This window comes from Trichoderma aggressivum (genome assembly GCF_033847375.1).
Source record: "Trichoderma aggressivum f. europaeum strain CBS 100526 chromosome Unknown scaffold_021, whole genome shotgun sequence".
Classification (NCBI taxonomy): Eukaryota; Fungi; Ascomycota; class Sordariomycetes; order Hypocreales; family Hypocreaceae; genus Trichoderma; species Trichoderma aggressivum.
This window is the reverse complement of record NW_026946387.1, coordinates 1-24836: the sequence shown is the minus strand read 5'-3', so window position 1 is coordinate 24836 and position 24836 is coordinate 1. Positions and strand designations below refer to the sequence as shown.

The 24836-nt window shown below is 48.0% G+C and overlaps 3 protein-coding genes across 3 annotated transcripts in view; 1 reads left to right on the top strand and 2 right to left on the bottom strand.

The window, feature by feature from the left end:
- The window catches only part of Triagg1_5702 (uncharacterized protein), a gene marked incomplete at both ends in the record, with an annotated part of 50808 nt that extends 35658 nt beyond the window's left edge, over window positions 1–15150 (top strand). The window contains 2 exons of the mRNA XM_062900246.1: window positions 18–14460; window positions 14816–15150. Of these exons, the coding sequence (XP_062755215.1) occupies window positions 18–14460; window positions 14816–15150 (14778 nt within the window). The remainder of the gene's footprint in view (window positions 1–17; window positions 14461–14815) is intronic.
- Window positions 15151–15552: 402 nt separating this feature from the next.
- On the bottom strand, window positions 15553–16695 carry Triagg1_5701 (uncharacterized protein; the record flags this gene model as incomplete). Its single annotated transcript, XM_062900245.1, has 5 exons — window positions 15553–15740; window positions 15802–16029; window positions 16107–16208; window positions 16262–16577; window positions 16645–16695. The coding sequence occupies 5 exons, from the start codon at window positions 16693–16695 to the stop codon at window positions 15553–15555; spliced, it is 885 nt and encodes a 294-aa protein (XP_062755214.1).
- A 4908-nt stretch (window positions 16696–21603) lies between these two features.
- Window positions 21604–22938, bottom strand: Triagg1_5700 (uncharacterized protein; the record flags this gene model as incomplete). Its single annotated transcript, XM_062900244.1, has 1 exon — window positions 21604–22938. One exon carries the CDS (start codon window positions 22936–22938, stop codon window positions 21604–21606), a length of 1335 nt encoding a protein of 444 aa, XP_062755213.1.
- Window positions 22939–24836: the final 1898 nt, after the last annotated feature.

Here is a 24836-nt window from a genome sequence, read left to right as displayed (position 1 = left end):
ATGATAGTTTCCTGCAGATTGGTGGAGACTCCATTATGGCAATACACTTTGTTAATGCCGCTCGGGATGACAATATCGGGCTTACAGTATCCGATGTCTTTGATGATCCCAGGTTATTAGCCATTGCTGCTAAAGCGACTAATCTCACGAAATGTGATTCGGTGTCGGAAATCACACAGTTTGCTCTCCTTGATGAGAAAGTGCGACAATCGCTATCAAGCCAAGAGTTACGGCAAGCGTATAATTTTGCCGAAGATAGCGTCATTCAAGACGCCTACCCCTGCACTAAGTTGCAAGAGGGTCTTCTGGCTCTTGCAGAGAAGCAGCCCGGAAGCTATGTTGCAAAGTTTGTCTACCGCCTGAATCGTAGTGTTGACGTTCGGAAGTTCAAAGCTGCCTTCGAAAAGACAATAAAGATGTGCAACAACTTGCGCACAAGAATCGTTGTTGTTGGAAATACGTCAGTCCAAGTTGTTCTTGAGGATGACGTTGCGTGGGAGAGTCCAGATGGCACGGAGCTACACTCATACGTGAAGTCCATGCATTCCTTCAAAATGGCTTACGGATCTCGATTACACCGCTATGCGATTATCGAAGACCATGGGGAGAGCTACTTTATATGGACTTTGCACCACTCTATCTATGACGGCTGGACATTACGTCTCATGATGGAAGTTCTTCATTCGATTTATCAGGATTGCTCCCCTGTACAACTGCAGCCGTACAACAGGTTTGTAGAATATATTGCAAACCTTGATCACGAAGACGCAAGAAATTATTGGGGGTCACAACTCCACGGCGCAAGCCGCGCATCGTACCCGCCTTCCTCTGAATCAGCAAAAGACTCAAACTCTTGTAAAACTCTAGAAAGAGACTTGGAGTTGCCTGAGATGGCTGGCTTGTCGGTAACTAAAGCGACCATAATCCGAGCGGCATGGGCTATGCTCCTTGCAAGATATTGCGAGACCGATGATATTTGCTTCGGAGTTACCGTGTCTGGTCGTCAAGCATCTGTTCAAGGGTTGTCGGAAATGCCAGGGCCTGCACTTGCTACTGTGCCTATTCGTGTCCAACTAGACAAACAGCAAACTGTATTGGACTATTTAGGCACCATACAAAATCAGGCCTCGAAGATGGTCCCCTATGAGCAGTTTGGATTACAGGAGATTGCCAAAATTAACTCTGGAACTCAAGAGGCCTGCAATTTCTCGAGCTTATTGGTCATTCAGCCAATGCAGCACTTGACGAATGAAGGCGATGCAATGCTTCTGCCAGTCCAAGTTGACTTGCAAGGAGAAAATACGATGCAGAATTATTTCAACTATCCTCTTATCATTCAAGGCCACGTGACAGATGAAAGCGTCAACCTTTTCTTCATTTATGATTCTAACATTCTCACGGAGTCGCAAATATTGGCTATATCTCACCAGTTGGAGCATATTATGAAGCAACTCATTTTGCAGCCGGAATCACAACTTAATGATTTATCTTTGACTTCTAATTGGGACGTCGAGTTCTCCCACAAAGCGAATAGCGAGACTCTACCAGAAATCCTAGACGCCTGCTTGCATAAGCTTATTGAACTTCAAGCAGAGACACGCCCGGACGCTATGGCTATACAAGGCTGGGACAAAAACTTCACCTACCACGAGCTGAACAGGGCAGCCAACCAACTGGCCAACCACCTTGTCGCGGAAATAGGTGTGAAACCTCATGACATCGTTCATGTTTGCTTCAGCAAATCAGCTTGGTATGTCGTAGCCATTTTGGCAATCAACAAAGCTGGTGCTGCTTGGGGCCCTATTGATCCATCACATCCTCTTCAACGTCACAAACAGATCGTCAGGCAAACAAAAGCACGAGTTGCACTCGCGTCCCCCGACAACGTTGAGAGATGTTCTATATTGGTCCCTTCAGTCGTTGCAGTCTCGTCGTCCTTGGATTCCAATCTCAGTGGGAAAAACTACGATAGTCGCTATGGGCCCGACGTTACAGTAACCGCCCTTCACGCTGCCTACGTCTTATTTACTTCTGGCAGCACGGGTACGCCAAAGGGCCTAATCATAAATCACGGCGCGCTTTGTACAAGTCAAACAGCCGTTGGAAAACGCTTCGGGTTTACCCCGCAGGTAAAGATATTACAATTCACCACGTATGTCTTTGACTTTTCTATCAGCGAAATCATAGCAGCCATGTTATTTGGTGCTTGCGTCTGCATTCCATCCGAAGAAACTCGCATGAACCGGTTGAAAGATTTCGTCCAGGAAAGTGGCATAAATTGGCTATTCTTGACTCCATCCTTTTTACAGACGCTAAGCCCCGATGACGTGCCAAGCGTAGAATTGGTAGCGGTTGGAGGCGAGCCTCTCCCTCGTGCTTTGTTTGAAGAATGGGTTGACAAAGTGAGATTCTTTAATTGCTGGGGGCCGTCAGAAACCTGTGTCATGAGTGCAATGCATGAATATAAATCAGCAAACGAGTCAAATATGACCATCGGAAAACCGGTCGGTGGATTTTGTTGGATTGTCGATCCCGAAGATCCCCAGAGACTTGCACCGGCGGGAGCAGTTGGTGAGCTGATTGTGCAAGGACCTACTCTGATGCGCGAGTATTTAAATGATCCTGCAAAGACCCAGGCTTCAATATTGTGCAGTCGTCCTGATTGGGCTTTGTGTCCTGATTCGGAACATTGGAATCGCTTTTACAAGTCGGGAGACCTGTGTTCTTATAATCCCGATGGTACAATTAAATTCCATTCGCGCAAGGATACGCAAGTTAAGATTCGCGGTCTACGTGTGGAGTTGGGCGAAATTGAATATCGCATTAAAGAAGCTCTCCACGGCGCTCTCCAAGTTGCTGTTGATGTCTTCAAGTCTGACACTGCCTCAGTTCTTGCTGCGTATTTTTGCTTTAGCGATTCCACTGCAGTCATCTCAGGAACAGACGTCAATGATGTTTTCATACCGTTGACGGAAGAAGTTCAACATCGCATCGCTGCCATGGTTGGAGAAATCAAGATTTCACTTCCGGAGTATATGATTCCCACCCTTTTCGTCCAGTGCCAGTATATGCCAACTGCGACATCTGGAAAGCTGGATAGAAAGACTTTACAAATGCTCACATCAGCCCTCACTCAAGATCAATTGGCGGGTTATTCATTAGTGAATAGTAAGAAAGTCATGCCGAAAACTCCAATGGAGTGCAAGCTACAGGCCGTTTGGGCAGATGTCTTGGCTATTCCCATGGAAACAATTGGTCGTGATGACAGCTTCCTCAGCATTGGCGGTGATTCCATTGCTGCCATCAGGCTAGTAGCCGCTGCTCGTGATCAAGGAATTGCGCTCACTGTGAGCGATATTTTCCAAGATCCTCGACTATTATCCGTTGCCTCCAGAGCTTCTTTCATGGATGATAACGAGGAATTGGCGGTTACTCATATCGGGCCTTTTACCCTACTTGATGAATCCCAACATGAATTAATCTCCAATAGTCCTACTGATCCGGCCTTGGCTTTGCCCCGTGGCATGGATATAGAAGATGCCTATCCCTGCTCTAAGATGCAGGAGGGCCTGATGGCACTCTCTGTCAAGCAGCCTGGCTCTTACATTGGGAAATATAATTATCGCATCCCGTCTCACGTTGATGTCACCAAGCTAAAAGCAGCATGGGAGCAGATCGTCAACCACTTCACCAACCTTCGTACAAGAATCATCAGGCTGGGCGCAACCTCTGTCCAGATTGTTGCCAAGGGTGACATCGCTTGGGACCCTACGAATCAAATTACGCTCCGATCCTATCTGCAAGAAACTCGAGTTATGGAAATGGGTTATGGGTCACGTCTATGCCGCTATGCTATTATTGAAGATGACGGATGTTTTTACTTTTCCATGAACATCCATCACGCTATCTATGATGGCTGGGCGTTGTCCGTTATCTTCCGGGCCTTTCATCAAGCTTATAGAGGTCTCGAACTAGCCAGCCTCGTCCCGTATTCACATTTCATCAAATACACCATGGAACTTGACTACGAAGCCGCTGGCGACTATTGGGCAAAGCAACTCCAGAATGCTCGAAAAGCAACATTCCCCTCCGTTCCGATTGAGTCCACCAGCAAGCCAAGTGCTTCGCGTACAGTCACCACGGATGTTGAGCTTTCAAAGAGTAATTCAAACATCACTACAGCCACAATTGTGCGTGCCGCTTGGGCAATAGTTCTTGCACGCTATTGTGATAGTACCGATGTTTGCTTTGGTGCAACAGTCTCTGGGCGACAAGCATCCCTCCATGGCTTGACACAAATGCCTGGCCCGGTAATTGCCACCATACCTGTTCGCATTCATCTCGAAAACCAGAAATCAACAGTGAAATTTCTGGAGGACGTTCAAACCCAGGCAATGGAAATGATACCCTATGAGCAATTTGGCCTACAGAATATACGCAAACTTGACAGTGACGCCGAGGACGCATGTGATTTCACAAGCTTGCTTGTCGTTCAGCCTCTCCAAATGTTCTCAAATAATGACAGCGGCAATGAAGATACCCTTTTAGATGCTATCAAAAGCACAGAAGAGGAAACAGATGGAATGCAGAATTATTTTTCTTACCCTCTTGTCGTTCAAGGCCATTTGAGTGACGATTTCGTCAAAATTGTCCTTATTTACAACCCGCTGTGCATTGCTGAGCAACAGATCATGGCATTGTCTGAGCAGCTCAAGCATGTCATTACTCAGCTAGCCGAATCAAAACCCAATCACCCACTAGGCAACCTTTCTCTTGTTTCTCCCTGGGATATTCAACAGTCACACAAGCTCAATCCCGATGTTCCAGAGATTATCGATTCTTGTTTCCATCATCTCGTTGAAGATCAAGCTACTTGCCGTCCCAATGCTATGGCTATTCGTTCTTGGGATGGTGACTTTACCTATTCCGAGCTTGACCAAGCAGCTAATCGTCTAGCAAACCATCTTGTTCAGACATACGATATTCAGACAAATGAGCTAATACACGTATGCTTTGAGAAATCTATCTGGTATTTTATATCAATCTTAGCTATCAACAAGACTGGTGCTGCTTGGGTACCGATTGATCCATCCCATCCTGAACAGCGTCTCCGACAGGTTGTCAATCAAACCCAAGCAAAGATTGCGCTCTGTTCGCCAGAATACATTGATCTTTGTTTCAGTCTCGTCGAATCCGTCGTTCAAGTTAGTACTGGTTTAGATAGCCAACTTTTACAACTTGTAAACAGTCAAAAAGGTCCCATCAGCAAAGTCTCTCCAAACAATATTGCCTACGTGCTTTTTACGTCAGGCAGCACTGGCACTCCGAAGGGTCTAGTTATGCAGCATCGATCTGTGTGTACAAGCCAGATTTCGATTGCCAGGAGGCTTGGGCTAACACCAGAAGTTCGCATGCTTCAGTTCGCGGCGTTTGTTTTCGATCTATCAATTGGCGAAATTATTGCTCCCCTTATTACAGGAGCCTGCGTATGCGTTCCGTCAGCACACGCTAGGATAAATGAGCTTCCACAGTTCATTCAAAATACAAACGTCAACTGGGCCTACCTGACGCCTTCGTTTGTACGGACCCTCAAGCCAAAAGATATTCCAGGCCTGGAACTTTTGCTGCTTGCCGGTGAAGCAGTTCCTCGTGATGTATTTACGACCTGGCTTGGTAAAGTTCGTTTAATCAATGGTTGGGGGCCAGCCGAGACTTGTGTATTCAGTACTTTGCATGAGTGGCAATCTATTAATGAGTCGTCCCTTACAATTGGACGCCCTGTCGGCGGCTTTTGCTGGGTTGTTGATCCTGAAAATCCAGATCGCCTTGCACCTTTCGGTACGATTGGTGAAGTCGTCATCCAAGGTCCGACTCTCTTGCAGGAGTATCTTAAAGACCCAGAGCGCACCGGTGTCTCCATCATGACATCCGCTGAATGGGCTCCTCGACCGGATGGGACACACTGGAATAGATTCTATAAGTCGGGTGATCTTTGTCGTTATAATGCAGACGGCACCCTTGAGTTTTCGACACGCAAAGACACACAAATCAAGATTCGTGGCCTGCGCGTTGAATTGAGCGAAGTTGAGTACCACATCCAACAAGCTTTGACAGGTGTGCAACAGGTAGCCGTTGACGTGTTTAGGGGCGATAGTGGCTCGAATCTTGTTGCCTACATTTGCTTCAATGATGAAACAAGGACAGCAGGCATTCAAGCCGACAAAGAGGAGGCACCTTTCTCATCTCCCGACGAAAGCCTGCAGAACCAGCTGGTTGCTCTCGCGGGAGAACTAGCCATTGCCTTGCCTCGCTACATGATTCCAACATTGTTTATTCCTTGCCAGTATATGCCATTCATCACCTCTACAAAATTAGACAGAAAATTGCTGCAGAGGCTGCTGTCTTCGCTTAGCCCAGATCAGCTGGCAACATATTCGTTAGCCAACAGCGAAAAGCGTCAGCCAGAGACAGAAATGGAGCAACGCTTACAATTAATTTGGGCCGAAATTATGAATTTGCCAATGGACTCCATTGGCAGGGACGATACCTTCTTCCAGCTCGGGGGCGATTCTATTATGGCTATATACCTCGTGTCAACAGCGCAGCAAGATGGCATTCTACTTACCGTGAAGGATGTCTTTGATGACCCCAGATTGTTTGCTGTTGCCTCAAAAGCTGTGCTGATTCAAGATGATGTGGACGAAACAGATTCTATTCCAGAGCCATTTAGCCTCTTGCCCAAATCACAACAAAGCCTTGTCCTTGAAGGCAAGGTTCGAAAAGAGTGCGGCCTTCTCAAAGACCAAACTATCATTGATGCATATCCCTGCTCTTCTCTCCAAGAAGGTCTCATTGCCCTTACGGCAAAGCAGCCGGGGTCATATGTTGCTACATATGCCCACCATTTATCGGACTCAGTGGACATTCCCATGTTCATGGCTGCGTGGGACTCGGTCGTGGAAACGTGCGACAACCTTCGAACACGAATCGTTGTGTTGGACGGAGTTATGACGCAAATAGTACTCGACAATGATAGTAATTGGGTGAATGCTGATAATGAGACTCTCGAGTCAATGACTGGGTCGTCACGGAATTTGAAGATGGGCTACGGAACTCCTTTATGCTGGTACGCCATCGTGTCGGACAAGGGTGAAAACTACTTCGTCTGGTCTGCTCACCATTCCATTTACGATGGATGGACAATAAGAGTCATGTTCTCAGCCCTCTATGGTGTCTACCAAGATGGTTATGCACCTGAAGTACGACCGTTTTCTACGTTCATCAAATCGGTACGGGAACTTGATAATGACAAGGTCGTATCATACTGGAGAGAAGAACTAGCCGGGGCAAAACGTCCCGCGTTTCCACCACGCCGAGGTGCCCTGGGCAGCACAGAAACTAAGAGATATAGCTCGACGATTGCGTTTTCAAGATCTGTGAAGAGCTCCATCACACAAGCCTCAATTCTGCGAGCTGCTTGGGCTATTGTCCTTGCCCGGTACAGCGATAGTGGTGAGGCGGTTTTCGGCGCGACAGTTTCTGGTCGTCAAGCAAAGATACAAGGCGCGGAAATGATCGCCGGACCAATGATTGCCACCGTTCCTATCAGAGCCCGTCTTAATAGCCAGGCACCGATATCAAGGTTCCTCCAAGATATCCAGAACTTGAGCTCAACCATGATTCCTTATGAACAGTATGGCTTACAGAATATCTCTAAAGTCAGTCCAGAAGCCAAGGAAGTTTGCGACTTCTCGAGTCTGTTGGTCATTCAGCCTCCTGCACATGGAGCAGTCGACGATGCGGATGATGGCATATTTGTTCAAGACGAGTCTGCAAGCGATCTCACAATGAATGCCATGGACGGCTACTTCAATTATCCATTCGTAATCATCGCCAATCTCTATGCCGACAAATTCCAATTGAATCTCTTCTACGACTCGACAGTATTATCAGAGCCTCAAGTAGTTGCTTTGGCATCTCATTTAGATCACGTCACCCAACAATTAGTCTCAAAGGAGGCAGTCAACACACCTCTCAGCTCAGTGTCCCTTCTTAGCCCCTGGGATCTCCATCATGCAGTTGAATCAAACCGATTAAACCCTTCCAGCGAGAGTTGCGCTCATTGGCTCATCCAAGAAACGATACAATCTCGACCAAATGACATAGCCATCGCGTCGTGGGATGCAGAGCTCACTTACTCCCAAGTCGGCATATACGCTTCTCGTTTAGCGGTTAAATTGCAAGAACACGGAGTCGGTCCCGAAACTTTAATTCTTTTGTGCTTCCCCAAGTCAGCGTGGGCTGTGATCGCCATGGTGGCTATCGAAATGGCTGGCGGCGCCTTTGTTCCTCTTGATCCAGCAGCTCCAGCCGCTCGATTGAAAGGCATCATTGATGACACCCAGGCTATTCTCGCTATAGCTAGTCCATCTAGTGGGAAGGTGCTTGAGGGACTCGGCGTTGAGATCATGTCGGTCGACCAGGAAATGCTTTCTGCGCTACCTGACCCAACTCATGAAGTAGTTTCCAATGTCCAACCCCAACATGCAAGCGTCATTCTTTTTACCTCTGGCTCTACTGGTAAACCAAAGGGCATGGTTATCCAGCATAATAACCTTTGCTCATCAAGCGACGCTTATGGAAATGAACTTGATATCGGGCCCGGTACGCGAGTCTTCCAATTTTCAGCTTACACGTTTGATGTCGGTATTCTAGATTGCCTTGTGTCTTTAATGCGCGGCGCCTGTCTCTGTATACCCTCTGATCACGACAGGATGAACAATCTATCGGGTGTCATGCGGTCTTTCAAGGCCAACTGGGTATTCCTGACCCCCACTGTTGCCGACCTGTTGTCTCCCACGGATGTCCCTGACTTAAAGGTGGTATGTCTTGGTGGTGAGGCCATTAGCAAGAAGTGCGCAGACCGCTGGGTAAATCATGTCGAGTTACATGGTCTCTATGGACCGGCTGAGGCCTCTATCTGCGCGTGGAATCCCACAGTTGGCAAATCCGGTCGGTCGACCAACCTCGGTAGGCCAATCTCCAGTGCATTCTGGGTCGTTGAACCGAGCAACATCAGACAGCTTGTACCTGTGGGATGCATAGGTGAACTTCTTATTGAGGGCCCTATGCTTGCCCGCGGCTATTTGAACGTCAGTGCTGAAGTTGCTGCTAGCTGGATGGACGACGTGGATTGGCTTCCTGGGGGAAAGAAGAGAGTGTATCGTACAGGCGATTTGGTTCGCCGGAATGCTGACGGCACATTTGACTACATGGGCCGCAAAGACACTCAAATCAAGCTTCACGGTCAACGAGTGGAACTTGGTGAGATTGAGTCCCAAATTCATCACTTTCTCCCTGATAACATGGCTGCCATGGTCGACATTCCCAAAGCGGATGATGAGAATGCCCACGATATTCTGTTGGCCTTCCTTTGGTATACCAAAGAAGACATTACTCAATCACAAAGTCTCTCTCTTATGGAGTCTCTACCAGAAAAAACACAGAGATTCATTTGTCATCTGGATTCATCATTGGCAGAATCTCTCCCTTCATACATGATTCCTTCGTCATACCTAATATTCGAGGGTAAGCCAGAACAGACGACATCCGGAAAAGTTAATCGACGCGCGTTGGTGGAACTCGGCCGTAGTGTCTCTGTCCAGGATCGCCTGCGCTTCACTCCTGACGCTGGTGACCATGAATCGCCGACAACTCCAACAGAGCTGCAGCTGCAGGCTCTCTGGGCTCAGGTCCTTAAAATTGAAGATGCTACAGTCATTGGAAAGCACGATAGCTTTCTTCACCTTGGTGGTGATTCCATCGTTGCCATCGAACTAGTCGCATTAGCCCAGCGACAGAATATTAACCTCACGGTAGCGATGATTTTCAATAATCCGCGACTTTCATCCATGGCAGAGGCCATCCAGACAGAGCTCTCTCCATCATCTTCAGCAGACGATGTTGCTCAGTTTGGCCTCATCTCAAGAATTGCTAAGCAGACTGCTTTGAGGGCGGTCGAAACCCAATGCAAGCTTTCAGGCTCTGCGGAAGTCGAGGACATATACCCCTGTACGGATCTTCAAACAGGACTAATGGCTTTGACTATCAACCAACCAGGGTCCTACATCGCAAAACATGTCTACCGTCTCGGATCTCATATCGACATTGAGCGCTTCAAACAAGCTTGGGAGCAAACAGTGAATTACTGCACCAACCTTCGTACCCGGATCGTGCTCTCTGGAAGCTCGGCAGTTCAAGCAATTATTCATGAACCCATCGACTGGTCCTCCACTTATACTGATCTTCGTTCATTCCTCCTATCACCAGAAAATCGCAGTATGACTTATGGCTCGCCGCTCTGTCGATACGCAGTGATTAATCAGGGTGATGAATGTTATTTCGCAGTAAACATCCATCACACTGTCTTCGATGGGTGGACTTTGTCAATCATGCTAAGAACATTGCATGCTATGTATTCTCGAGTCCAACCACCATCGATTCAGCCGTATGCCAATTTTGTCAGGTATATTATGGATCTTGACCAAGAGAATTGCCGCAACTATTGGTCTACACAACTGCGCGGTGTCAAACGCACAATGTTCCCCGTGGGACTCACCCAACCGAAGCCTTCTTCTTCCTCACAGAAAATTGCAGGCTTGTTGAATAAACAAGTACATTTCCCACGACCCTCCAAATCTTCCATCACCCGAGCTACTATTTTGCGCGCAACATGGGCATTGTTGTTAGCGCGATACGACCACGTTGATGATGTTTGCTTTGGCACAACTGTCTCTGGACGACAAGCCCCAGTGCAAGGCGTGGATGAGATGCCCGGACTTGTGATTGCCACGGTTCCTATACGAGTCCAGATCGACAAACAGCAAACAATTTCGGATCTCCTCGAGAGCATCCAAAACCAAGCATTTGAGATGATACCCCATGAGCAATACGGGTTAGCAAACATCTCCAGGATTAGCAACGACGCCAAGGAAGCATGTAATTTCACAAATCTCCTCATCGTTCAGCCCGCTCAACAATTCGTTCAGACCGGCGATGCAGCCGAGCCAGCCATTTTCTATCCGACTATCGCCGAAGACATTTCTGAAGGCGAACTCCTCGGTGACTACTTCAGCTATCCTCTTATCATGCAATGCCAACTGCTTGAAGACGATGTTCAATTAGGCCTGATATATCAACCGAATGTTATCAGCGACTCTCAAGTGAATGCGCTCGCCGAACAATTCTCTTACATTCTTGAACAACTCCAGAGTGCTGGTGACAAGACATTGGCAGAGCTATCTGCTGCTGGGCCTTGGGATGTAGAACGAGCCATTGAGTGCAACAGCTACAGCATCGAGCCAATCGAATCGTGTGTGCACGAACTGATCTCGACTCAGGCTGCTAAGAATCCCCAGCAGAAAGCAATCTATTCCACTTCTGGAAGCATGACTTACAAAGAAGTTGATAAGTTGTCAAATCAGCTCGCTTCACACCTCATTCAGCTTGGTGTCAAGTCCGAAACTATCGTACCTTTCTGCTACGAGAAGTCAGTGTGGGCAATTATTGCTATGCTAGGTATCATGAAGTCAGGCGGCGTCTTCCTACCATTAGATCCGACCCATCCACTCAGTCGTCGTCAAGCCCTGATCGATGAGACAAGCGCCCAGTATATGATCGTTTCTCCCACCACAGTCGAAGAATGCAAAGGTATGACTAAGAACAACATTGAGCTCTCGCCGACTTTCTTTTCGAAGACGAAGAATTCTGCTAGAGCTCGAAAATTCAAGCCCATCAAACCGCGGCCTGGAAGCGCAATGTATATTTTGTTTACTTCCGGATCGACAGGAATACCCAAGGGTGTGATCATTGAACACAAAGCCATATCCAGCTTTCTTGTCAAGGTCTGCGAAATCCTCCATATTGGTGGCGACTCAAGGATGCTTCAATTCTCCAGTTATGGTTTTGACGCCTCTATATTCGAAATTTTTGCCACCTTGATATCAGGAGGCGCCGTGTGTGTGCCTACTGAAGCAGAGCGCATGCAGCATACGGCAACATTTATTGAGCAAGCTAATATCAATACCGCTATCCTTACACCGACGTTTGTGAAGACACTCAGCCCAGAGTCGGTTCCTTCATTGAGAGCCCTACTCCTTTGTGGAGAGGCTCCATCTAAAGAGGTCGTAGACTTATGGCGCCAACATGTTAGCCTATGGAATGCATATGGACCTACCGAAACGTGCATCGTGTCTACTCTCCATCACTATACAGATGTATCAGTACCAGTTACAACCATTGGTCGTGGGTTCGCTCATCATTGTTGGGTTGTCAATCCAGAAAATCATCATGAGCTTACCCCGATCGGATGCGTAGGCGAACTCTTAGTACAAGGAGACTCTTTATCCCGTGGCTATATCAATGATGAGGGGAAGACGAACAATACATTCATCAACCATGTCAAGTGGCTTCCCGCCAATGTTGATGTTGGAAAGCGCCGGTTTTACAAGACGGGCGATCTAGTCAGATATAACCCTGACGGAAGCTTTAACTATCTCGGCCGAAAGGATACTCAAGTCAAGATTCGTGGTCAACGTATTGAGCTGGGTGAGATTGAGTATCAGATTAAGCTTCACTTACCTGATCTCAAGCACGCGGCGGTTGACATTATTCGTCACGATACACATGAGTCTCTAGTTGCATTCGTGAACTTCTCTGACGACAAGAACCCCATCGAGGCTGCACAGGTTCAGTTAGTGTCACATAAAGACGAGCTAAAAGAGCTTTTCTCTCAATTGGTCACAAACTTGACTGCGGTTTTGCCAAGCTACATGGTCCCCAAGTATTTCATCGCTGTCGAGTCCATGCCGCTCAACACGTCGGGCAAGCTTGACCGAAAAGCGCTTTTGCAGGCAGCGGCAAGTCTTTCCACCGAAGATTTAGCAGTTCATTTGGCTGGGCAGCGTCTGCCATTCCGTGATGCTACATCCGACCTCGAGAACTGGATCCGAGCTCAGTGGGCAGATATTCTTGAAATGCCAAGAGAAACGATCAGCGTAGACGACAATTTCTATCAGTTAGGTGGCGACTCTATTCGCATCGTCAACATCTCGAGACGTATACTTGATGAATTCGGCGTGTCCCTTGGCAATACGCTCATGAACAGCAAACACACTACCATCAGCAACATGGCCAAGTATATTTCTCTCAGCGCGGAGAATGGGGAGACAGAGGTAGATCACTCAGATGCAGACATCGATTTAATGGTCAAGATCAATTCGATTTCTCACTTACCTTGGATATCACAACCACAAGGTCTACAAGGAAACCCTACAAGTACACTACCTGATCAAGCAACAATTTTCCTAACTGGAGCGACTGGTTTCCTTGGTACTGAGATTTTGAGGCAGTTGGTGCGAAACCCTGCGATAAAATCCATCGCCGTTCATGTCCGTTCGAAATCACTAGAACAAGGGATGGGTCGCGTCCGGGAGACAGCAAAGATCGCAGGCTGGTGGCGTGAAGAGGATGCAGAAAAGTTGGAAATCTGGTTGGGCGACCTTGCCAAACCACATCTCGGCCTCGCAGAGATTCAGTGGAAACGCCTTTCTGGTCTATCGAAATCAGATACCAACATCGACGCAATAGTCCACAACGGAGCATCTGTCAACTGGAATGCCAGCTACGATACCTTGTGTGCTGCCAATGTCACCTCGACTGTTGACCTGTTGATGGCAACGGCAACATCACCACAGCAGCCCAAGTTTGTGTTTGTGTCCGGTGGTGCCTTCATGGATCCAGCGGAAAATCAAGCCGTGTCATCAGCACTCCTCAAAGGCGTCAATGGCTACTCTCAAACCAAGTTCGTCTGTGAATCTGTTATTTCGAACATCGCCAGAAGTCTCCCCATCAATCAAAACCGAGTGTCAACTGTCAAACCCGGACGTATTATCGGGACGGCAGAGCACGGTGTCGCCAACGTCGATGACTTTGTCTGGCGCGTGGTCTCTACAGCAGCATCAATCCATGCTTACCCAGAGGAACCATCAGAACACTGGATGGTTATGCAAGACGTGGGCATAGTTGCGTCAAATGTTCTGAACAAGCTCTTCGATGATGAAATTAACCCATTCTCTATGCTTGCAAGTGGCATGCCCATGTCTGTCTTCTGGGATCGCGTCAATTCTGGACTAGAAGTCCCATGCAAACCAATCTCCTGGCAGGAATGGATCGAAATCGCATTAGCATCTATGAACAGAGTTGGTAACAAACATCCATTGTGGCCTGTACAACACTTCCTTGGCCAGCTTGGCTTACCGCCAACCATTGTACAATTGTCAAATGCCGGCACTCCTGAGTGTGAACAGTCCATTACGGCCGTCGAGAGTAATGTGAGATATCTCAGGAAGATTGGCTTTATTCGTTCATCGGAAGACGCGTTTGACAATGTTCAGCGTGAGGGTACGATTCGGCGTATGCATACACTAGGGGTCTAAAGCATAAGGCGATATTTATTGTGGTTGTTCTTTTCTTTATTTTTTCTTCGCATTGAGTTTTCTTTTGTTCATTTATCTTCGTTCTCTTCTACGTAATAAAATTACGTTTGAATAAGGTTCTTTTTAAAGCCAGGTTTCTTCACGCCATTCGGTTGAATGCATAGACATAGTTTACAAATGCCTAATGGCAATACTAGTCCAGATTTATATATGTCCCTTCACTTAACCTATTCCATCCATTGTGAGGTCTGTCCATTTGCGCCATATGATCTCGTAGACATTTCCTCCTGCCCTATAGCCAATTCTGACCGTCTCTAGAGGCCTTTTCTTATTTGGACTCGTTGACCGGACGAAATTCCTGACTCTTGGTAGAACATGGCGATGGTGGGCCAAGATCACAGAGATCCTTGCACGGATCGCACATCATGAAGCATCTTTTGATGTTTGGGTCGATAATGAAGATGCGATTCTTGCAATCCTGCTTACTGTTTCCATTGTTCCTATCCATGCCGTATCGTACCACCAGCCGATTGGGATCTTCGTTTGTGAAGTAATCCAAGCACATGGGACCTTCTCTGAGATATGTGCCTATCCAGAGAATATGACCACCGTTCTTCTGCATTACTTCACTGTCAAGTTGACCAAAGACATCTGATTTCTTTCTGCAAGCTGGATCTTGGCAGGCGCAAAGAGTGACGGAGATTCGAAACTTGCACATCGTGTCTGCTATGGTATTAGCGTTTCAATAAGCAAGGGGTAAAGAGTGAGTCGTCATTCTACCTTCACGCACAGCTCGATAGAAGCTTGTGTAGCAGCAGGTTCAGTTTGAAGTGGTTTGGGTCTTTTTCTCGAGGTGGAAAGTATGGCTTAATATGTAGGCGATTTGAAGTGAATCACAGAGGCTTGTGAAACAATAACAGTGAATGTAGGATCAGTCGGTGAGAGCCGTCCCTCCCTTTCTCCTGCTTCCGGCACCGTGTGACTTTGTGTTCCATTTTATAAATGCCTTAACTACAGCCTAGATTTGTACCATGCAGGCATTTACCTCCGCCATACTTCACGCAGTGATTCCAACTTCCTTCTCGATTTCTTCTTTGCTCCAACTCCACTTATCTTGCAGGCTTTTGTCAAGAGACTGCTCAATGGTATCCTTCCCCCACCAATCTCCCCAGCTTGTCAAGAAGATCTGATCCGGATCACTTGGGAAGTCGGATCGAGTGAATGCAGCCAGGATGCTTTGTGCGCCTATCACATCGTATTAGCTTTCGTTCTCAGTATCAACTATACAACAAAAAAGTAAATGTACCTGTTTCAACGGATTTTGCATCCGGCATATCCATGGAGAGCTTCAGTCCATTGCCTCGGCTAAGGCCAGTGTTTGGAATCAAGCCAGGTGAAACAGCGACAACGTCGCACTGGCCGGCCAGTTGACGGCGCCACCAGTGAGCATTGAGAAGCTGAACGAATTTGGTGGCACAGTAGACATTCATGCCATCCGCACCCGAGGCGCTCTTCAACATCTCATCAAGGACACCTATGGGAAACAGTAAAGGTGAGTATGGGAGATGATGAGACATAGTATGAGCTTCAAGGGTGGAGTTATTCACTTACTGGGGTCAGTTATGCGACGGATTGCTCCAGAAGAGACAAAGACGATGCGAGACCTTGACTCGACAAGCTTCTCTCTCAGTAGATGAGTAAGGTAGTGTTGTGCTATGCATTCATTAGCCACTACTAAAACTACTGGCAGCTGAACATGAACTCACAGAAATGGTTCACCACCACCGACTCGCACCATCGCCACCCCTTGGGGCCAGGCTTCTCCGCGCCATTGGTGATGGCTGCATTCAACAACAAGTAATCGATCTTATCACCTCCAATCTTTTCCAGCGCCTGCTGCGAAAAAGACTTGACTGTCCTCACATCTGAGAGTTCCAGTGGCAAGACGGTTACGGCGTGGCCAGAGCGGTCATATGCCAAAGCATCAAAGGCAGCAATGGTGCTCTTCGTGTTTCGGGCACCAAGGATGACTTTGTATGGCTGAGTTTGTTGGAGGAGCAGCTGCTTGATGGCTTCAAAGCCCTGGAGTTGAGTCAGTTAGCGGACAAGTCAAGGCTTAATGCATGCATTGACGGATCACTCCACTTACAAGGCCTGAAGATGCGCCAGTGGCGACGACGGTTTTTGCAATGGTAGCCATTATAAGATGCTATCGTGGGGTATCGAGGCAGTTTGAACGGGCCAGATAATAGTGTGTTCAATGTTGTCTTTGACCTTGCGTTGATAGTGTCAGACTGATGATGACATAGGACAGTAGACACAAACTTGAATCGAGTCTACTTGAAAGCTAAATAAATAGTAGTTGGTGCCAGTACGGAAAATACAGTCCACGTCCAGCCATTGATCCTTCAATCGGTCTTTAGCTCTTTAAGGCCGGGCTGTCGCTCTCAGTCTTATTCATCCTTCCCCACCTCGCAGCGACTTCCGAATAGAGCATCATCATTTCAAGGCCTGAAACCATTCATGAGTATTTTACGGAGCACATACTTGGAACTTCTCCGCCGCACGTGTTCATCTTTGTGATTTATAACTAGAGCGGAGCAAAGGATCCTGTTCCGCTCTGCCACGGACAGGAGAGTGAGGCGGCACTTGATGTCCAATCATTCCAACAGCTTTGCACTTTGTACCAATCTAGTGCTGAGGGCCGACTCCGCTAGAGGACGGGAAATGCCTTGGAAGAGCGGAATATTCCATCTCAAGGCCGCTGACAGGGTGGAGCTGAAAGGGCCCGTCAGATGTTTAATTCAGGATCTTTCATGCTGAAACTACTATTCAAGCTTGAGATAACTTCACGCCGTTATTATCAGGTTAGCATGGTACCTGAAACTATACGTAAATGAATCGTAGCTTAATGATCCCATTCCAGCAGCTCTACCAGGTGGATACATGTAAGCATCTCGGTTTGCATCTTTGCTTGGAATCCGCCGCAGTCTCATTCTATCCAGGATCGATAACGAGCGCTCGAAAGAACTTTTCCTTTGTTGAAGTCTAGTTTTCTTGAACAAATAGCAATAAGTATCAACACATTCGGTATGCATTTTTGACGGGCTTTCAACGCGTACATAATACATGGGTTCATTCTCAATTATGGCGCAGACTATATCGCATAAACAGAACTTAAAACGAAGGTTGCAAATCTCTTCGCATCTGATACGCATATCCTTTCGTTGTGATCTATCGATGATATACACATACACATTAACACATCTTCAATCTACCATATACAGCATGAAGCTGCGCCGGGAGCCTAATACAAAGCCTGTAGCCATTCTTATCTTGCATCCTTCATCTCTACCACAATCAGCGACATATTGATAGGTCGTATATATGCACGGAGCGAATACGCTGAGTAGAACAACCAGTCACCCGACAGCATTTCAGACCCCACACCCATCGAGATCGTAAACCCCCACGCAACTCATATCTACCCTGTTGCTACAGTACAATCCGCCGGTTCTCTTCCAGTTCACATAGAAATTAAGCTGACAAAAAGCTGGGGGCAAAGCTCGTATATTATTATAGGAATGGGAACTTAAGCGGATATGTGCCGACATATCCTGGAACCGCCACAACAAGCGAAGGCAAAAAAATAACATCGACAAATACTTGCCACTAGCGTCTTCCCATACACAGACAAGACAGCACAGATATACGCACGATAAGCAATACCACAGAGCTGAAAACAACTATCCAAAGATGGTCATGGTGGCTGACCATGGTGAGACAGCAGCCAAGATGGAAACCCGTCAATCAGTAAACAGCTAGCAGCCAAATGGGGAAACTCCCAGTACATACACGCCTAGGGGTCCATCAAGCCATGATAATGGTTGTCAGCATGCATTGGCGTGGCCAGACACCAAGAGACCAGCCAGAGGGGAAGTTGATAATTAAAATAAAAAGATGTGAGTGAACAGAGCATCAACCAGAAGTACTTTATGTACAACAATTGTATCGTACAACGTATTGGACTTCTTCTTTACTGTGTGGAAAGAGAGAGAATAAGCCCTTAATTTCCAATTCAGCGAGCTACCGCACCAACTGGTTGCCTCATAACTCTCTTGGAACAAAATATCTGCTATACATCAAAAATCAAGCACATCATCCTTGGCAGTTGTATCTACGCGATGAGTGTGAGGAAAATACCGGCTCCTATCCAACCTTCAAGTTGCTTCTTGTTCACGCGAACCGCTAGCAAGAGATTTTAATATACCCGTAATCAACGTAGATGAAAACCTGGTAGAGCATATCGTACTTGTAAAGTTTCCGTATAATCAATTACAAGCGAGGAACAATGTCAACAGGCGATTGGGTAGAGGCCAGTGAGAAAACAGAATCAGTAGGATGCACTTAGACTTAACCCCCCTCTATGGTGGTAATGATGTGTCTAGGACATATTCCGCTCGGCCTTCCACCAAGAGAAGCTGGATCAACCAATAAATGATTGTAACCTCCATATCACTTCGGGAGAGGTAGTGAATACATTTCATCAATTAAAACGGTAAATATGAGGAAAGAGAGAGAAGCCAAAAAGACAGGGCTGGAAGGAATTTAGTTTCCGAGCGCGAATATAAGGCAATCATCAATACTCATTTGCGTATTATATCAGAGGAAGAATTCAGAGAGATGATATGATGTTACTAGGGAACCTGCCAATAACGGGAACCCATGAGAAGATGCATACGTGATCCAAACGGTCTCTCCCTAAGGTACATATACGTACATGTGTGCAATTCGCTGCTAGTCAAGGATGGATTTCTTCTCGTTTCCACTTCTGATAGCATGTTCTCCACTGGTAATCCTAAGAGTGGCTTAGAGCCGGCCAACTTCTTGGTGAACTCACATCTCTGCAGGGTATCTAGTAATCTGGTAATTTGTACAATAGTAAGGCCAACGAAGAAACGTAGAACGATGCAAAGGAGGAGAGTATTTAACCGTGCTCCAATAGACTTATGGTACTCTAGTCCGCCTTCTTAACACCCATCAGGTTGCTTTTTTGGTATGGATCTATTTCCAGAGATATCACATGTCCGGTCATCACGAATAGTCACACCAGGAGTCAAATTAGGTCTCACTTCAAATGTTCATATGACCACCCAACAAACACTCCCCCTGCCCATTGTAGTTATAATAGGGACATTTCTCCAACGCATCCCCGAACTTCTTCTTTTTCAAGAGGTTGAAGTAAGACCACATGCAGAGTGCCACATTCTTTAGGTTGTGCGTGGTTTATCATCTTGCAGCTACTGCCTACTAGTTTGCTTCCAACTATCCGGAATATACGGCACGGCCATTCTTTGGATAAATGGTAAAAAAGGATAAACGTAAAAGTAGCACATACACACTACATTCACAAATACTACAGTGAGGTGTAACTATAGACGGCTGCATGAGATTGCGACACCCCCTTATGCTGAGTGGGAGCTTCCCCTGCATGAGGACAAGCGATGAAGCTGAAGATTATGAATCTCTTGTCCTTTCTAGGACAAGCGAGACATGCAAACATGTGTCTAAGTGCCTCAGTTGAGTCACAGATAGCAATCTTCCGTTCTGCCGTTGGCCCCCCTGAAAAGTCTGGACAAAAAGTATCAAGTTGCAGCTAGAGTAGGTGGTAGGACCTCCACTCATGACTCAAGATAAGGGGGCCGGCCACACTGCATGGCATAACTTGATTCAGCATATCAGTCTACTGAGGAGCTACATGTTAACCGAAGTAAATAAGTTTCTCTATGGAAGATGACTCGAGCAATTTCGCACCCTTTGCCGCTTCTTTGCGACCACCAAGTGAACGTCAAGGGGGAAGAGGCGGTACTTGTATGCATAATCTGTAAACGTTTTTTGGAACAACGCAGCATAAATGTTAATCAAATGGGCGTGGATCAAAAACATTAGAAGAGGGTAGAGGGGGGAAGGCGACCTGTAGATCATAATATCAGTCCTCGCGACTTCTATACAGCATAATGTCATCCACCCCCTTTACCCACCGAAGGTTACATTATACGGCAACTACATTGATAATTCCGCTTTGGAAATCAACGAGTCTTGTGATGCATACTGCACGAGCCGTGTTTACTATAGGGGAAGAAACTACATACTCATTTGAGATAGTGTCACCCATCAAGGAAAGGAATAGAGAAGATCGAATAATCACCGATGATCAACAAGAGCGAAGATCGCCTCTTCAACGGCAAAATGGCTAATGGACAATTACCAATAAAAGTCTCCTCCACGATACTATATCCATCTACCAGCCAGACAGCCACAAATGCAACATCAAAGTAGCAAACACGGCAAAACGGCTTCAGCATTACACACCAACCACAGCACGGCCACCAGTCATATCATGGTCTGGGCCCTTCTCGACCTGGTCCCTTCGTCGTGTGCTCCATTCTCACACCTGCAGCGTCCCAGTCCGGTGGGAGAGAGGCGTGTGCGTGAGTGACCAACCAACTCTAGACAGACGCCGCTTACTTACACGGGGAGGTTGAGGTACAAAACTCATTTGTAAAGGCCCGCAGAGTATGCCTCGTGAGTGACATCGGGCAGTGGCTGTGATGAAACTTCATGATGGGTGGTGGGACAAATTATACCGAATGAACAGATCAACGTCCTTTACTTTATTGCCCCCTCAACCTGCGCCGGATTCACCATGCTACCAAACACCTCGCATGTATACGGAGTACGCGTATCCAATGCCCATTGCCCAGTGCCCCCGGAAGAGATACATAATGTATACACACATACCACTCGCGCATAAAGCGCATAAACGCCGTCCCCTTGTTGCATCGCCCGCCCCGAGTCCGTCGTGCCTCCTACCCAGCCTTCTCCAAGTCGCCAAAATGTCATGAACTAGCCGCCTTTAGTATGTATTTTCCTCACCCTTTTCTATATTTTTTTGTCTTCCTTTCTTTTCCCCCCGATCCTTTATCCCCGTTCAGTTAGGAAAAACATTCCAGGATCCGCATAATCCGGGAATACCGCAGAGGTAACATCGCACTTGTCCTCCTACCCCTCCCCTACACCCATCCAGGTGCCAGTTGTCCGTCCGGTTTCAGATCTTGTTGTTGTATACGCTGCCGTCAACGTAATTGACCAGCTCCCTTACGGGATCAAGATGCTCATGCCCCGCTCCAAAGTCGATGCCCTTCCTCATCACCCGCCTGTAGTTGGCTCCGGGGCTGACCTTTCCCAGCACATAACCTCGCCTCGTTTCGACTCGAGACGGAACCGGGATGCTTCGACCGACCACAGCCTCCATCCCCTGCCACGCAAAAGTGATGGCCTCCTTTGCGTCCGCCGGAATGCCCGCCTCGTCCAACATGACAAACTTGGTCTCCGGGAACGACTCCTTAAGATGGTCAAGGATGTTGGGGTTCTTGGCTCCACCTCCGCACATGTACACCTCTGCCAACGGCCCGTATTGCGTTGGCATATATCGTCTGTAGTGTTCAACAATGGCCTGTGCCGTAATTCTGGTGATGGTAGCCACGATATCTTCAGGTGACATGCCCGCCGCGACACCACGCTCAATCAGCTCGTGCGCAATAGTGTCGCGGAAGACCTCTCGGCCCGTCGTCTTTGGTGGCTCGAGAGCAAAGTAAAAGTGTGTCGTGAGAAATTCGTCCACCATCTCCTGGTTCACCTTGCCGATCTTGCCCATCTCTCCATCCTTGTCATACTCCCGCTCTCCATTGGTAAAGTAACGCACAGCAGCGTCGATGAAGACATTGCCTGGGCCGGTGTCAAAGTCAAAGAATTCATCGTTTAGTTGGCCGTTGGAGTCCGGAGGGATGAAGCACACGTTGGCAATGCCGCCGATGTTCTGGCACGCCCTGAGCTTTGTCGGATGGTGGAGCACCAAGGAGTCGAAAAAGGCAATCAGGGGGGCGCCCTGGCGACCAGCCGCTTGGTCTGACACCCGGAAATCCGTCACGGTTGTGATGCCGGTAAGCGATGCAATAAACGTTCCCTCGGCCATGGTGAGGGCAGACTGCTTGTGCCCGTCCTGGGGCATGCTCTCCAGCCAGATGGTCTGCCCGTGCGAGCCGACAACATCGATAGACGACAACGGGACACCGTGTTTCTCTCCAAAAGCCTTGACTGCATCCGCAAACGTTTCTCCGAGAATGACATTGACCTCTGATAGCTCCTGTGGCGTCGTCGTGTTGTGAAGAATCATGTTCATGACTCTCTTCTTGATCTTCGGCTCAAGGGGGATCTCGTCATACTTGAGCAGTTCAAAGTGCATCGGCTCGTCAGGAGATGCCTGCCTGAATCGGCAGAGAGCGCAATCAATTCCATCCATTGACGTGCCCGAATTCAGCCCAAGGACGGTCATATCGAGCGGCGATTCCCCGCCATAGATGACACCATTGGCGGAACCCATGTTGATCTGTCTTGTTTCTCCAAGTATAACGAAAGGAGATGCGTTGGAATCTGTCTAAGAGACAAAGTAGAAGAGAGCGAATTCTGCCCAAGGAGAAGAAGTGCCCAAACCGTTGGCCCGGATTCAAAGAGAGTCGGCTAGTCTTTATTGCACTATAACGACTTGGAACCGAGTCATTCACCTAGCCTTTAGGAGCACGAATCCAGGAGACCCCCCGATAATCACAGGCTGTTAAACGACATAATCTTGAGGCCACAGACCAACTGTGTGCGCGAGATGTGCCCGATGAGACCAAAGATACACCCCCCCTTCACGCAAACGCCTCCGTCAAAACGCTTCACACCGGCTAAACGGCCGCTTCCCAAAACCGGCCAGCCAGGAATCGCCACCCCCCAATGCATAAATCTTTTTAAACGTTTAGGCACCGCTTTAGCCGGCATAAGATTCACGTTCCGTCGGCGCGTCCCCCGCCTGGAGCCTCACCCTGGGAAACCCAAGAGTTTATTCCGGACAACGCGTATCGTATCGTATCGGGGAAGGGGGTCCATCTTGGGCTCCGTTACGTTACGAGACTAACGCTCGTCTAGGGACACCCTCTCGCCACGGCTAGGAAGACAGACGGCCGTCTCTTCTTGGTTCTGACGGGCACAGCGGGAAACGGAGCGAAGTGTGGTTGTTGGTTCGAGCTGTTGGCTCATCACAAACGACGTAGCACTCGCTTTGATTTCATCACCAGAACCTTGGGGAAAGCTGCGTGACAGGTGACAGGCCGTATCAGACGTTCGCGTCTCTCTTGGCCCATGGGGTCAGAGACCGCCTTTTTTGAATTCCCTCTTTAAGCGCCCCCAAATTCCTCCCGTGCCCGATTTTTTTTCTTATTCCTTTTTATACCCCTTGATTTAGTGTCCAAGCTTGAGTCCAGATCGTCAACCGCCAGTTTTGCCTCCGGTTGTTTAATTAACACACTACAACGCGAACTAGCACGAAGCTGCCGCCGCTTCGATGGCGGGTCTACAGATTTGGCGCCATGTCCCGGGAAAGGTGCTGCTGTTCCTCATCAATCTGGTCGCGGCAACGGCCCTGATTTTCGAAGGTAAGGAGGATTGATTTGATTCTTCGCCGCTGGACGCGCCGAGCCCAACTTCCCCATCCGAGTCTAGGTCTAGTCCTCGTGGTAGCATTGATCCAAGTCCAAGTCCATGCTAACGAGATCTCGCTCAATTGAAGGCTATAATCAGGGTGTCCTTGGGACCGTTAGCGCCACGCCAGGCTTCATCAAGATGGCAGATATCGGCCACGATGGGGTCGTAACCAACACCACTAAACAAGGCGGGCTTGCCGCAGCTTATTATTTCGGGGGGATGTGGGGATGCTTCATCGGTGGTACGATTACAACCCTCCGGAGAGAGAACTTTTGTCCAAAAAGTCGAGGGGAGATGGGGAAGCGGAAGGATTGCTAATTTCACGACAACAGGATGGGTTGGTGACAAGATAGGACGCAAAGGCGGCGTCCTCGTGGGAACCGCCTTCGGAATCCTCGGTGCGGCATTGATGGCCGGCAGCCAGAATGCCAGCATGTTCATCTGCGCGCGTGTCATTGCCGGCATTGGCATTGGCTTCATGAATGCCATCATCCTGCCCTGGGTCAGCGAGCTATCCCAGTCCCACGACCGAGGATCCAGCTTCTCCCTGGTCTTTGTTGCCAACTATCTGGGCATCGTCATTGCTTACTGGATCAATTTCGGCATCCGCAACTCAAACCTGGAATTCCGCTGGCGATTCCCTCTGGCATGGATGATTATCCCGCTCCTGGTCGTTGACGTGGCAGTGCCGCTGCTACCTGAGTCTCCTCGGTCAGTTGATCCCCCTCCGCCTCTATCTTCGATATACGCCCCCCC